The sequence below is a fragment of the Stenella coeruleoalba genome (genome assembly GCF_951394435.1).
Source record: "Stenella coeruleoalba genome assembly, chromosome: 15".
Taxonomy (NCBI): domain Eukaryota; kingdom Metazoa; phylum Chordata; class Mammalia; order Artiodactyla; family Delphinidae; genus Stenella; species Stenella coeruleoalba.
Genome location: NC_137161.1, coordinates 83,685,061 through 83,698,935, shown reverse-complemented (window position 1 = coordinate 83,698,935; position 13,875 = coordinate 83,685,061). Strand labels below are relative to the sequence as shown.

At 57.8% G+C, this 13,875-nt stretch overlaps 1 protein-coding gene across 2 annotated transcripts; it reads right to left on the bottom strand.

Moving 5' to 3' along the window:
- Positions 1-5,728: 5,728 nt before the first annotated feature.
- On the bottom strand, positions 5,729-13,186 carry ZNF853 (zinc finger protein 853). Of its 2 annotated transcripts, none has more exons than XM_079945204.1 (3): positions 12,546-13,186; positions 11,638-11,760; positions 5,729-9,091 (listed from the first exon to the last, which is right to left on the bottom strand). In XM_079945204.1, exons 2-3 carry the CDS (start codon positions 11,720-11,722, stop codon positions 7,056-7,058), a joined length of 2,121 nt encoding a protein of 706 aa, XP_079801330.1. In that variant the 5' UTR covers positions 11,723-11,760; positions 12,546-13,186; the 3' UTR covers positions 5,729-7,055. The 2 variants fall into 2 exon arrangements, with proteins under 2 accessions (XP_079801330.1, XP_079801329.1); XM_079945203.1 differs by having other exon boundaries at positions 11,638-11,755.
- Between the last annotated feature and the right edge of the window lie 689 nt (positions 13,187-13,875).

Here is a 13,875-nt window from a genome sequence, read left to right as displayed (position 1 = left end):
CCTGTTTGACACACAATAACCCAGAACAATAGACCCTCTCGCTCACATTTTAAAGGCAAGGAGAGTTGTCACGTAGTAACGGGTGGCTACAATTCCAATCCCCAAGTCCTCACTGGAGGACCGTCGCTAGTTTCTGAAAGAGGAAAGGCTGACTCAAAGTCTGACTGTATCTTATTCCCTGGAGATTCTCTGTTTCACCAGAGACTTCTGGGCTTAGCCAGCCAGCCCCTTATATGGTACAAATACAGCCCAAGGGTCAGCCCAGAGAGATATTTACCTGATTGCTAAGAAGCAGAATGACACCCTGCCCTACTGCCATTATTGTGACTAACACAACCCAAAGAGACAGGAAGGACTTCTTACCTGGTCCCTCTGTCTCACACTAGTGCCTAAAATAGGTAAAACCTTGAGTCCTAGCCTGACCCCCTCATAGAAACAACCTTCTCCCTACCTTTTGCAAACCCTTGCAGATATGATCGTTATATGAACAATTGAGGCTAATTATAGTCAGTAATTTGGGGGGTTAAAAAATGTTTCCCACTGTATTTTTTTCACTTGATGAGCCAGCCTTGTAAGGTCTGGACCTTTACAGAATTCCCCAAGGAAGACTCCTTTTCTTAATGTTCTCGTCTCTATGTTTTCCTTTGATGTCTCCCAACACATATGAATTAGTCAGGTCTGGCTGGCTGCCGGCACAGAACGGCCAAGATGTGATATAAACCCAGAAAAGCAGAGTTCCTCTGCGACTTAGGGTCAGGGTCAGGGTCAGGGTCAGGGTCAGGGTCAGGGTTAGGGTTAGGGTTAGGGTCAGGGTCAGGGTCAGGGTCAGGGTCAGGGTCAGGGTCAGGGTTAGGGTCAGGGTTAGGGTTAGGGTTAGGGTCAGGGTCAGGGTCAGGGTCAGGGTTAGGGTTAGGGTTAGGGTTCAGGAGGGAAACTGGCAAGGTAGGAGAGGGTTAGGAGAGGGGAAGGCGGGGATCAGTGTTGGGCAGGAACCCCAGAGGCAGGGCCTGGCTCGTGGGCCTTCCAGGGTCCACACTTGGCTGGCTTCAGGACTCAGGAGTCATCCTGGGGACAGCAGGCACAGAGGGCAGGCCTAGGTAGTCTAAGATGCTATTGGAATGGAGAAGTCAAGTAGGGGTGGGAGAGATGCTGAGAAGTTCTGGGGAGAAGTCAGAGCCTTATTGGGAGTCTAGGGCAAAGGGATGGTAATTAAGGCAGGGGGCTAGGCGAGGCCACCTGGTGTAAGGCTGTGGACAGGGAAGGAGCAGACTCCGACAGACCCTGGAACCTGCCCACATTTAGCCGTGGAGCGTGGAACCCAGCATGGGGGTCGGAAGGAGAGTGTCCCCCGAGATCGTTCATGGCTGGGCTTCCTGGTGGAGTTTTGTCCATACAAGTAAGGAGGCCTTCAATCTCAACCCCGCAGTCACCTTCAAGGATGCTGCTGGAAACCCATGGGTTCTGGGAGAGAAGATGGGGGGAGGACACCTGTGCAAACTCCCAGGACTAGAGGAAGAGGCTCTGCCAGTGGAGACTCAGGGGCCTCTGCAGGTGGCCTTCCAAGGGAGCCGGGATGCACTGCAGAACTTTTGTGAATTTCCCATCTCAGCATCACACATCTCCTCCCAGTGATAAATGGAAATGCCACGTCCTGAAGATGATTGCTTACATGTGAGATATAGATATATACATATATACACACATATATATATATATATGTATTTTACTGTTGGGAATTATATTGTTATATTGTTGGGAATTAATATCAGATGTGTGCTCTCTATGTTTAAGTGTGACTGGTTGTTTTTTTCCTGTGAAGCCCATCAGAGATCCATGGTTCAACAGGGAATTCTTACAGCGTAAGGGAGAGGATGTGATGAAAATGGATCACAGCGCAGTCACTAACACGGCCTCCGATGTGTGTGAAACCAAAACCACAAACCATACTTAACCGGCAAACACACCAGTCCACCTACAGTGGTGCAACTACCCCCGTGCAACCAAAGCACACCAACTCTTTCCCCCAGAGGACACAAAGTCCCGTTATCCATCTTTGGGTGCCGTCATTTCCCTTCGACCTTTAATTCTCTGTAACTTAAATACTGAGCTATAAAATTAACTACTATGACTGTGTTTTATATGAGACGGTAGAGAAATGGGAGAAGGAAAGGGAGACAACGGTTAATATGTAAATGAACAGATTCACATCAAAATAAGGGCAGAACGCTGAGAACTATTACAGCCCTGGTTTCTGCAGAGGGTCACGTGGTTGTAACTGTATTTAGAACTGCTTTCTTGCACACCCAGTGTGTGTTCTCTTTGCCCCCAGCAGGCCCCCGAGTGTGGCCTCCTTAACCAGAGACAGAAAAGGGGATTCTGGGAAACGTGGTTGGCTCAGCCCAGCTGACACACAGAGCTGCCCCACTGGCCTTCCATCTGTACTGGTGAAACCCAGTTCCCGTTTTACATACGTCTGTTTAAGAACAAAATCAGCCATTTAAGACAAATATTAAGACAACGGTAGTAAAGGTGAACATAATAGATACAATATGCCAGTGTCCAAGGTATGGGAAACACTGATCCGTACGATTAAATATAAGCTTCTCGGCTTGAAAATCATGTGATTCCACAAACTGTAGCCCCTGCCCAGCCCACCCCTCAGCCCAACACCTGTCTCCCATAGCACCTCTGTCTGGCCCTCGGGAAACCCTCGGAGTTGCTAACTCCTAACCACATCCAGAGCTTCTCCGGCTCTGATCCTCCACACACAGCGTGACTTCCGCCTGGATGCTTCCCACCCCACAGCCAGCCCCGCAGTCCCTCCAGTCCGCACCTTGCAAACACCTCCTGGGACTTCCCTGGCGGCAGCAGTTAAGACTCCAAGCTTCCACTGCAGGGGGCGTGGAATTGGTTGGGGAACTAAGATCCCACATGCTGCACGGCCAAAAAACAACAACAACAAAAAAAAACCAAAAAGACACCTTCTGACCCAGGAAGACTTCTCCCGTGAGGCCACTTGGGTCCCCGTGGCAGAGCTCGTGGCTCTGTCCCCACGGCCCATCCCATTGTGTCTCCCTCTCCCCCTGGGTTCTGAGCTCTTCAGCGATGCCTGTCAACCCCTGCCGCCAGAACAACCTTCGCCCGCCCACAAGCTTCGCCTCCCCTCCTCTCCTGGCCCCTGTCTGAGGTTTCCCAGGACCAGACCATGGAAGACCATTTGCGCACCAGTAACCACTCAAGGAAATGCAGCCAGGGGAAGCTGGTGAGAGAGGGGGACGCAGCATAGGAAAGGGGACTGAGGGGGAGGGAGGGCTCAGGCACAGCCACACAGAGGGAAGGAAGCTTCCATGGCATCCCAGGGCTCCTAAGGAGGAGAAGTGGTGCCGAAGCCTTGTCCTCGCCTGAGGAGGGAGCTGGGCTTTCACACTCCCACACCCCTCAGGGTTAGGAGCCCCGTCCCCTTCCCCTGCGGGTGCTGCTGTGGGAAGCTAGGCGGGGCGGGGTGGGGGGACCGTACGTCTGTAAGGACTCGTCCAAGGAGAGGTGGGCAGAGAATCAACATCTGTCCCGAGCCCTCCTTAACCCACACAGATCCACTCGCGTCCCATATGAATTCCACTCTGGGTGGAGAACGCAGACTGGAGAAGGGCTGGTGGGGTCACGTACAGCCCCTGAGGCCCCGGCTGACGCTTCTCATCTTCCCCATCCTTGGCTTTAGCACCTCTGCTGGTCTAGGTGGCTTGTCTGATGGGGTTACTCAGACCTTTACTCCCAAGGAGCCAGAGCCCCTGCTTGAAAGATCTGGATACCCTTGTCCCCTCAGTGAATGGTTGCTCAGGGAAACGGACCCAGGTCTATTTGGGGGAAGGACCAAGGAAACACTACTCTATACGAACACTGGGAACTGTCGCATCGTAAAGTCCTTGCCCAGGGGACCGGCTTCTCCTGTGATCAGCGGGCTCTGGCTCAGAACTGGCTCAGATCTAGGAACTGGGAAAGAGACTGTGACTTTCCACTGGGGAAGATGACATTGGTCTTCAAGGTTACCACTTTTTTTTTTTTTTTAATATAAGTCAAGCAATAGCCTAGTTGGCTGTTCACCCATCTTGTCCCTGGGAACACCACTGTCTGCTACCCATCACCATGGATCCCTTCAGGCCTGGACGCCACCCCCAGCTTACTGCCCATTTCAGTAACTATGTCTGTCTCGTCCTGGGAGTTCAGCATTGCATCTGGCCGCTGCTACTCCAAGGATGCTGCCGCCCTGTTGACACGAGAGTCCAGTTCCGTGAAGGCACTTCTAATGTCAGCCCAGGTCTACAGACAGCAGCTCCTGCTTAGCTCCTGAATGAAGCCAGTGCCTTCTCACCTGCACACTGCTTATCTCCTCGGGGAGGGAAGGTCCTCTGGGCTCTCCCACAGCATAGCCAACAATGGGTTCTCTGGAATAAAACATCTATTTTCTCCAGACTTCTGATACTGTGACTCAACACTCTGCCCAGGCAGTCCTGGCAACCCCAGCTCACTTGATGTGGACCATCGTCACGCCCAAGCTTCCAGCAGTCGTCTCAGCAGAGCAGTAGGACCAGCTCCAGGTGCCCTTGCCAGGGCGCTACCCAGGGGGACACAGAGGTGTGTCTCAACCTCCAGGCTAATATGCCACCCACTCCCAGCCCCTCAACCCCCAGATCCACTCCTAGGTGTGCTTCCTTTGTTCCCGCTGGTAGGTATTAGCCAGGACTTGCAGGTCCTTTGGTGAATAATCCCTTCCCTCCCTTGGCGGAGCCAGCGCTGCCCCAGCCAGGCCGTGCTGGGCCTAGAACCTCATCATAGGAGGGCAAGTATTGTCTTGAAAGACATCTGCCTCAACCAGACCTCTGCATGGTCTCTGGACAAGGTAAGACGCACAGCTGGTGTTTCTGGCAAGGGAAATCGGGTCACACCTGCCGCCCAGAGTTGAGGGGAATGTGGGGGCTTGGTGTTCTCAAGGACGTTGCCCAGATACCCCGGTCCAAGCCATAAGTTTCGCTACTCTTGCATTACACCTTGTGCCTAGTCCTTGGTAGTCAACGCTTGGCAGAAAGAACCGAGTCCCTTTAAATACTGCATGGAGGCCTCTGACGGTCTCTCTGTGCCCTCTTTTACCCTCATCGTGGCTTTAATGGTGCTCAGCAAAACCAACCCATTCCACAGTACCTATAATAACCGTTTCTCACATCTCTGAAGTGCTCAAGATACCGCATGAGCTGGGGCATCCCCTCTCACCTGGTATCCTGTCCTGTCCATCAGTATAGTGGCCAGGGGTCACCACCCACAAGGGGGCCCCTGTTGCTACAATGGGCGAGTGGTCCAAGCCCAGGGTCCCCACTTCAGACTCCACTTGCTAAGACCGCTGTCAACACCGTCAGTCTTAAGGTGGGCTCCCCAGGAGCAGACCTTGAAACAAGGGTCTACGTGTGCGTGATTTATTAAGGCCATGGAGACGCCAAAACTGGCTTCCTCCAGCGTCCACTCTCTGGTCCTCATCCCTCCCAGGAGGGTTTTACTGAATGAGCCCATCCCCCACCAAGGGTCTCAGGCTACAAGGATGACTCTAGGGTGAGGGGCACTGGGCACGGGCCTGAATACTAAGTCCCTTGTTTCTAGAGCGACCAGGAAAATGTGCCGGAGAAATGAAGCCCCATGAAACCCAGAGGTGAAAACACAGGCAGGACAATGTATTTCCTCATTTTAATTTATTTTTCGTTGTTTGTTTCTCACTTACCAACACATCTGTAAAACGTAGCAGGCTCTGTTAGTAAAGGAGAAGCAGGGAGGACAGCAGGGCAGAATCTAAGTAGCCAGATGGGGGAGTCGAGAGCAGGAAGGGCTTGGGGGCCTGAGGTGGCGGGGGCCCCCCCGCCCCGGCATCATCCTGCCTTCCCACAAGGCATCACGTTGCTGCTGCTTTGACTGAGCCCCACATGCTTACAAAACTGTCACAAAGAGCATTTGTGTTGCCTCCAATCCCTGTCCCTGACATTCTCCCTCTGACTCCCGGCGATGAGGCAGGGTCTACTCGGGCCAGCCCTCTGCACAGCCCGGCCCGGGAGAACCTGCCGCTGCGTCTCAAGGCCCCGACCCCACAGCCTCAGTCCCTGGACGGGCATCTGAGAAGGGAGGCTAGGGTGGGGCTACCCGGAGCTCTTTGGGAAGGATGGAGGGACCACCCCTTAGGACCTTGGACAGCACTCCCAGAATGCCCTCTGCTTCAGCCCCAGGCTTTTCTACTCAAGAGGCATTAGGGAGCGGCTGTGGGCATGGGAACACGGAAGCAAAGAGGCCTAGAGCCGGCCTGAGGCTTGCCTGGGTGGCCCTGGAGGGAAGGCTTCACCTTCACCCAGAGTGGACTTCCTGGCGTTTGCACATTGACCCAGCGGACACTCGGACCCTGTGTTTATGAACACAAACATTTTAATCAGGATTTTATCCACCCTGATGAATTTTCATTCTAGGAAGTATTTTCAAGGCAAATGCCATTGAGGACAACTTAATGCCTTGATCAGTTTTCTACGTAGTGCAGATACATTTCCTTTTTTTCCCATGAAATAATTTTCACCAGGACCAAATCCTTTTCACGTGCGTTGTACCACGTATATCGGACTCCCTGGTTAGTGTTCGAGCTCTGTCGAATGTCACCCACTGTCTCGTCTTGTCATTGGAATTTCTCCCCTGCGGCTCTCACCTCCAGTAAGTCCAATTTTCCCAGGGAGGCTTCCCTGACCGACTTCTCACCCATCGGTACCCGATGCCGAATCTGAACCGTGTGCTGTTTGTACTGATGTGCAACATCGTGCTGTTTTAGCCTCGTCGACTTCCTCCTGTGGAGTGTTTCTGAGGGTGAACCCGTCCGACCACTCGGTTGACGCGGTAGAAGGATGGTAGCCTTTTCCCGGCGATATTCCAGGACGTCCCGAGACCCCGGAACTGGGTCAAGACGTCCTAGCGGGCGCTGAGCTTCCTGGGTGGGGGACAGGGAGAGCGGCGCCCTCCCCGACCTCGGCCCCCGCCCGGGGTCACGGCGCCTTGTCCGCAGCCTGCTCGGCGCGCGGGGCCCCGCCGGCGGCCGCGCGCGCGCCGCGGAGCAGACCCAGGCCCCGGGAGCGGCCGGCGCCGTGCAGCTGGCGCTCGTGGCGGCGGATCTGCACCTTGTGGCGGAAGCGCTCGCCGCAGTCCTCGCACACGTAAGGCCGCTCGCCCGAGTGCGTGCGGCGGTGGCGCAGCAGGTTGGACGAGACGCTGAAGCGCTTGCCGCAGTCGCCGCAGGCGTAGGGCCGCTCGCCCGTGTGCGTGCGCTGGTGCTGCACGAGCGCCGAGCTCTCGCTGAAGCGCTTGGCGCAGTACGGGCACGCGTAGGGCTTCTCGCCCGTGTGGATGCGCTGGTGCGTCACCAAATTCGAGTGCTGCGAGAAGCTCTTGCCGCACTCGCCGCAGCGGTGGGGCCGCTCGCCCGTGTGCGTGGCCTGGTGCCGCACGAGGTCCGTGCTGCGGCTGAAGCCCTTGCCGCACTCCCCGCAGATGGTCGGCCGGTCCCGGGCGCGCCGCCGCCGCCGCTGCCGGGCCGGCGTCAGGGCCGCGCTGCCCGCCGGGCCCGGGATGGCCACCACCGAGGGCGCCGACACGGCCGGCAGCACCATGAGCTCCTGCAGCACCACGTAGCCCGGGGGCGCCACCACGACCGCGGCGGGCGTCCCCGGGACGGCGGCACCGCCGCCCCCCGCGGCGGGCACCAGCTCCAGCTGCAGCTCCGACGGCACGGGGGTCAGCTCCAGCTGCAGCTCCGGCGGCTGGGCCCCCAGCTCCACCGGGGTCAGCTCCAGCTGCACCTCCTGCTGCTCCTCCAGCTGCTGCTGCTGCTCCAGCTGCTTCTCCAGCTGCTGCAGTTGCTCCTGCAGTTTGAGCTGCAGCTGCCGCTGCTCCTGCTGCCGCTCCAGCTCCTGCCGCTGCCGCTCCAGCTCCTGCTCCGACCCCAAGTCCACCGGCATGAGCTCCAGCTCCACCTCTTCCTCCTCCTCCTCTGGCTCCAGCGGCCGGGGCTGCAGCTGCTGCTGTTGCAACTGTTCTTGCTGCTGCTGCAGCAGCTGCTGCTGCTGTAACTGTTGCTGCTGCAGCAGCTGCTGCTGTAACTGTTCTTGCTGCTGCTGCAATAGCTGCAACTGCTCTTGCTGCTGCTGCAACAGCTGCTGCTGTAACTGTTCTTGCTGCTGCTGCAACAGCCGCTGCTGCTGTAACTGTTGCTGCTGCAGCTGCTGCAACTGTTCCTGCTGCTGCAGCTGTAACTGCTGCTGCTGCAGCTGCTGCTGCTGCTGTAACTGTTGCTGCTGCAGCTGTAACTGTTGCTGCTGCTGCAGCTGTAACTGTTCCTGCTGCGGCTGTAACTGTTCCTGCTGCTGCAGCTGTGACTGTTCCTGCTGTAACTGCTGCTGCGGTGGCAGCTGCTGTGATTGTAACTGTTCCCGCTGTTGCTGTGACAGCTGCTGTTCCTGCACTTGCCGCTCCTGTGGTTGTTCCTGCTGTTGCAGCCGCTGCGGCTGTGGTTTCCGCTGCTCATAGTGCACAGATTGGGGATTTTCCTGTAGTTCCTGCTGCTGCCCAGGCAGCTGCTGCTGCCCATCTTGCTGCTGCTGGAGCTGTTCCTGCTGTTGCTGTGACAGCTGGTGCTCTTGCATGTGCTGCTCCTGTGGCTGCTTCTGCTGTTGCATCAGCTGCGGCTGTGGTTTCAGGGGCTCCTGTCGCACAGGTTGGGGGTTTTCCGGCTGTGGTCGAGGCAGCCGCTCTTGCCCGCCCTGCTGCTGCTGTTGCTGCTGCGAGTTTGGCTGAGGTCCTGACCCTTCGTCTCGTGGCTGCAGCTGTTGCCGCTGCTCCTGCTGTGGCTGCTGCTGCAGCTCTGGCTGCTGTTCTAACTGTCGGGGTTGCAACTCCTGCTGTTCTGGCGGGGCTCCCTCAGCGGTTGCACCGGCCCCCCTCGGGGCTGAGACTGCTGGCCGCGGTGGGCTACTGCTCCTCTCCTGAGCCTCTTCCTCCTCCTGACTCTCACTCCCACCGCTGCCACCTGTAGCGGAAATGGCAGGAAGCCAGGAGAGAAAGATCTACAGGCAGCTCTCCGATCCAGACTCCCAGGATCTCCCCCCTTATTCTGCCCCATGTACAGTCACTGTACCATACACTCCTGAGCCCTCAGAAGGGACCCCAAAACACTGGACCAAGTGACAGTGGCGGTATGGTAGAAACGGAAACGCCCAGAGGTGTGGAGTTGGCTTGGAGAGGTGCCCCAGGGACAGCTGGTCTCGTCACTCTGGACCCCAGCCCCTGACCTCTCCTCTGGGCCTTCTGCCACACAGGCTCCGTGCCTCAGACCTTGGCAGTGACACCGTGGGGGCCTGTGGCTCCCCAGCACCTCTCCCTGAGAAGTCCTTTGGGCTGAACTGCCATCCCGTAGGAAACAGTGAACCAGCCATTCCCACGGCTAAGCCACAGGCCCATGCTGAACTCAGACCTCAGTTAAGGCCACACCGTAAATTAAAGGAACTCACCTCCTCTGTACATAATAACGAATTTCTGTAAGGCTGCCTGGAAGTGTTTCTGCGGCAGTTTCTAAAAGTCACCAAAGTGTCAGAGAGAACATGAGGTTTCCAGGTCGGAAGTCCTCAGTTCAGAAAAACTCTACCAGTGAGCAGCTGTCTAACCTCCTGCAGGTTCAGGGCCCTCCTTGTCTGTAACATAGCTTAGTGACACCCACACCAACAGCTTAATGAGTGAAGCAGGAAGACCCCTGACATTACCCCTAGCAGGTGCTTGAAAAATCCCTCTCCCTGTGGGTTTGGAATGGGTTTGAAAACTAACAAACAGTTCGGAAATACTGAGGATATAACTAGCTCCAACTGAAACAGTCCTTAAGCTGGAAGTGTTTTAGATTGTTATTCTGGGATGGAAAGGACCAACTCACGGCCCCAAGTCAACATGGCAACTGGCCAATTATTTAACCTCTGGGAACCTAAATTTCCCCATCTGCTAAAGAAGACAAATCCCTTTCAGGGAAATCGTGAGAATTAGAGGGGATAAATGAGCAGCCCCAGCACGGTACAGGACGCAGTGTAAGCTCAGCTAAACAGGACTCATTCCGTTGCTGTTTCACAAATCCCACACGCAGTCTCTCACTTTGAGCATTCCTGCTGTGTTATCAGAAAATCTGAAGAGGCTTTCTCCATTCCCAAGTCTGATTTCAACATCTGTTCTTCGTACAATATCATCTTTTCAATTTTGTAATGGAAAGTAGAGATTTGATTTTGTAAATTTTGCTTTCTGGCTACTTTTCCAGGAATATATTGAATAATAAATAATATTGAATTAATAAAGCCAAGGGATATCTACATGTAAATAATTCCCTTTTAGGAAACTATTCCCAATAACCTTTGCTTAGACCAACGGATCAGTGAACGCATTTTTCCTATACACTCACATCAGGTGGGAGTATGCGGGAAAGGAGGGAAGACAGCCATGAAAACCTGTTTTCTCGGCAAATCGACACTCACATGGACACTCCCTTCTCCCACCACCTCTGGGTGCAGCAGGGACACAGCACGCCTCTGTGTGGGTCCTCTCATTTCTAGGACAGTGCTTGGCCATATGGCCACTCCGGACTTCTGGCATTTTAAACATTGTTAACAACAATGCTGTAGTAAATGTATACTTAAGTGTCACCTGATGTGTCTGCTCTCGTGAGATTTTTGTCAGTTAAATATTTAAGCCAAAAGAGTCCTGGGAATTCCCTGGCGGTCCAGAGGTTAGGACTCGGAGCTTTCACTGCTGAGGGTGCGGGTTCAATCCCTGGCCAGGGAACTAAGATCTTGCAAGTTGCGCGGCACGGGCAAAAAAAAAAAAAAAAAAAGCCAAGAGTCCTAGTTAAGTCCACACATCCCCATCCAACCCCTCCAGTTCCCTTGGTCCTTTTCATGCTCTGTTCAACCCTGCCCCAGCCCCTCACTCAGCACCCTCGAAGCCCAGAGTGGGGAGTTGAGTCCCACGAGTGTGGCCACCATGGAAAGATTCGCCCAGAGCAGGTCCCAGAGAGAGACGGGGTCTTGGAAGGTTCTGCAGGGCCACAGTTGCTTCTGGGCAAGAGGGGAGAGAAAGCTGGATGGAAGCAGAGGCCAAAGAAAAGCCACGCGGCCAATGACAAGAGGGCGCCTCTGCCGCTGAATTCAATCTGGGACCTTGAGTCTGGAGCCAGGGACAAGTGGGAGGAAAATGGAGGCTGTGTGAGCCCTGGGGAAACAGCAGAGGGTCCCAGCCAGCACTTATACAGGTCCGGGGCAGGGGCTGAGAACGTCTGCACTGCCAGGCAGCCCTCACCAGCAAGACTGCAGCCCGAGCCACCTGCTCTCTCGATGTGAACCTGCCGACGTGAGTGGGTGCAGTCTGCCCTCCACACCCCGGAACTGCCAGGTGGGTGCCCCTCCAGACAGCAGGCCGCCCGCCACCACTCAGGGCTCCCTCCCAGCTGTGGCAGGCCTGCGTTCTGTCAAAGGATCCTCGCTGGGGACCTGAGGACCATCTCCTGGTTTAGGACGTCAGAGGCCCCCCCCCCCAGCCCCTCACCTGAGAGGGTGTCAGGCCTTGAGCCCCCATCTTCAAGACACCGCAGCTCGAGCACGAAGGTCTTGGTTGCCGGCCCTACCTCCATCCTGGCAGTCAGACGGAGATCCCAGGGAGCCCGCTGTGCTGAGGAAGGAAGGAAGCTGTTCAGATGCGTAGGAGCGCTGTGAGCCCCGGGCCCAGGGGCACCAACTCCCTTGACGACCCCCAGAGCTGGCAGCTCACCCCTGCTAGAAAGAAGGACCGTGTGGTCCACAACCAGGAAAGGGATGAGCAGGGGTGGCCTAGAGGCTTGGATCCCCAGCCCGTTCGCCTGCACAAGGAGTCCTGCCTCTCCAGACTTTGTGCAGGGCCCGCATTCAGCCCCACAGCCGGGGCAGCCCATGCAGCTGTGCGTCACTGAGGGACGATACTAAGGTGGCTAGCTGCACTCCCAGAAGGGACATTTGGGGAAGTCTGCAGAAAAAAAGAGAGACTTGTCCATCTCACACTCCCCTAGCCCCCTTCCAAGCAGTGACAAGTCTGTTCAATTCCCTGGCCTCCTGCCTCCCAGGCTGCTGGGGGGTTCACCCCACCTTCCCAGGCCGCCAGCAGACCAGCGGTTCCAGGCCATGTGGGTCGGTCCAGGTGCCACCTCAGCTCCCAGGAAGGCAGGTTTCCAGGGTACCACGACCCACGGAACTGGCGGGCTGCCTGTCTGGCCCTGTGCCCAGGCAGTCCTGAGGTCTGGAGGGCTCCCCGCCTCTCTCCCGCGTCCACCTTGGCCCCTGCAGAGGTGTGCCCATGTCCAGTCCTCCCTCCCCTCCTAACAGGGTGACTCCAGGTCTCCCTAGCCCTGCAGAATCCAGTCCAAAGCCTCTTCAGAGAAGCGTCCCTAGGTTCACCCTGCTGTCCTACCCACTGGGCCTCACCTGGTACAGCATTTCCTGCTCCTCACGCAGCCTCTGCACTAGGGGAGGTGTGGTCAGCAGGGGCTGGAAGGTGAAGGCCCAAGCGTTCAGCCAGCACCTTCCTGAGAAGCCTCCATCCAGAAGGAGCCGGGGAGGCGCCAGGCCGCCCGGGGGCCTTTCTGGGCACTCAGGAGGGTCGGCCGCGGTCTGGGTTGCCGAGGTCGCGCTGGGCCAAAAGAAGCGGGCAGAGCGGAGTTCAAGAGCAGAAGTTGGTGTCGGCTCCCTGGGGTGGGGGCTGGAGGAGGCCGAGCCCCCAACCAGCGCGGGGCTCAGGGCCGGCCGTGCGGGACCATCGCGGGCGCCGAGGGCTACGGGGCGGCCCCGAGGGCGGCCCCGGTGGACGACCCAGCCCGAGGTCGGCGGGGCCGGGTGCCACCGGTGTCTTTTCAGCCCGGGGCAGCGCGGGCCCGGCCGGGGTCCGCCTGCCGCCACAGGTGCCGGGAGCCCGCGGGCGGGCAGCCTGGGCCGGGCCCCGCGGGCGGCGGGCGCCACGGCCGGGCCGGGGTCCCCGTTCGCTCGCCCGCCCGCCCGAGCGTGCGACCCGCCGGCCGTGCGTCCGTGCGGGCAGCGGCCGGGCCGGGGGCGGGGGCGGCGGGGGCCGGCACAGGAAGTCCCCCCGGCATCCGCATCCTGTCCCCCGCCCGCCGCCCGCGCGGCCCCGCGCCCCGGCCCCCGCTGCCGCCGCCGCCACCGCCGCCGCCGCCGCCGCTCTAGGCAGCCGCGAGCTCGGTGGGCTTAACCCTTCCCCGCCCGGCCACTCGCCCGGCCGCATCCCTGGGTGCGCGCGTCCGCGCCGGGGTTGGCGACTGTCGCCGCAGGAGTGTAGCGGGAGGCTCCCAGCTGGGGCCCTGCCGCCCCGTGAACGACAGGGACGGCCTCAGGGCGCCCCTGGCCAGGGTACAAATTGGGCTTAATTAGCACTCAATTAGATGACACTCAGTTAGTGAAGCCCCACCCCGGGCCACCTGAAGAGGCCTCCCCCTCCTCCCCTTGGACCTCCGGTCCTGGACCCTGGAGTGGCGAGGACAGGCCTGAGGGGGCGGGGAGTGTTGCAGCCAGGACGGTGGGCGTGGGTCCCAAAGGACCAGATGGCGTCGTAGGGGCCACCCTCGGGCCACCCTGGTCAGCTCGTCCCTCTCTGCGCCCCCTGCTCGCTTCCTCTGTGCACAAGGCCCCCTGCCCCACCCCCGCCCTCTGCCTTCCCCAGTCCCCACCCCAGCAGCACCTGGCAGCGGCCTCCCTGGACGTGCCTAGCCACTTCCCGGCTGGTCAGGGGTCCCTCCATCTCAAT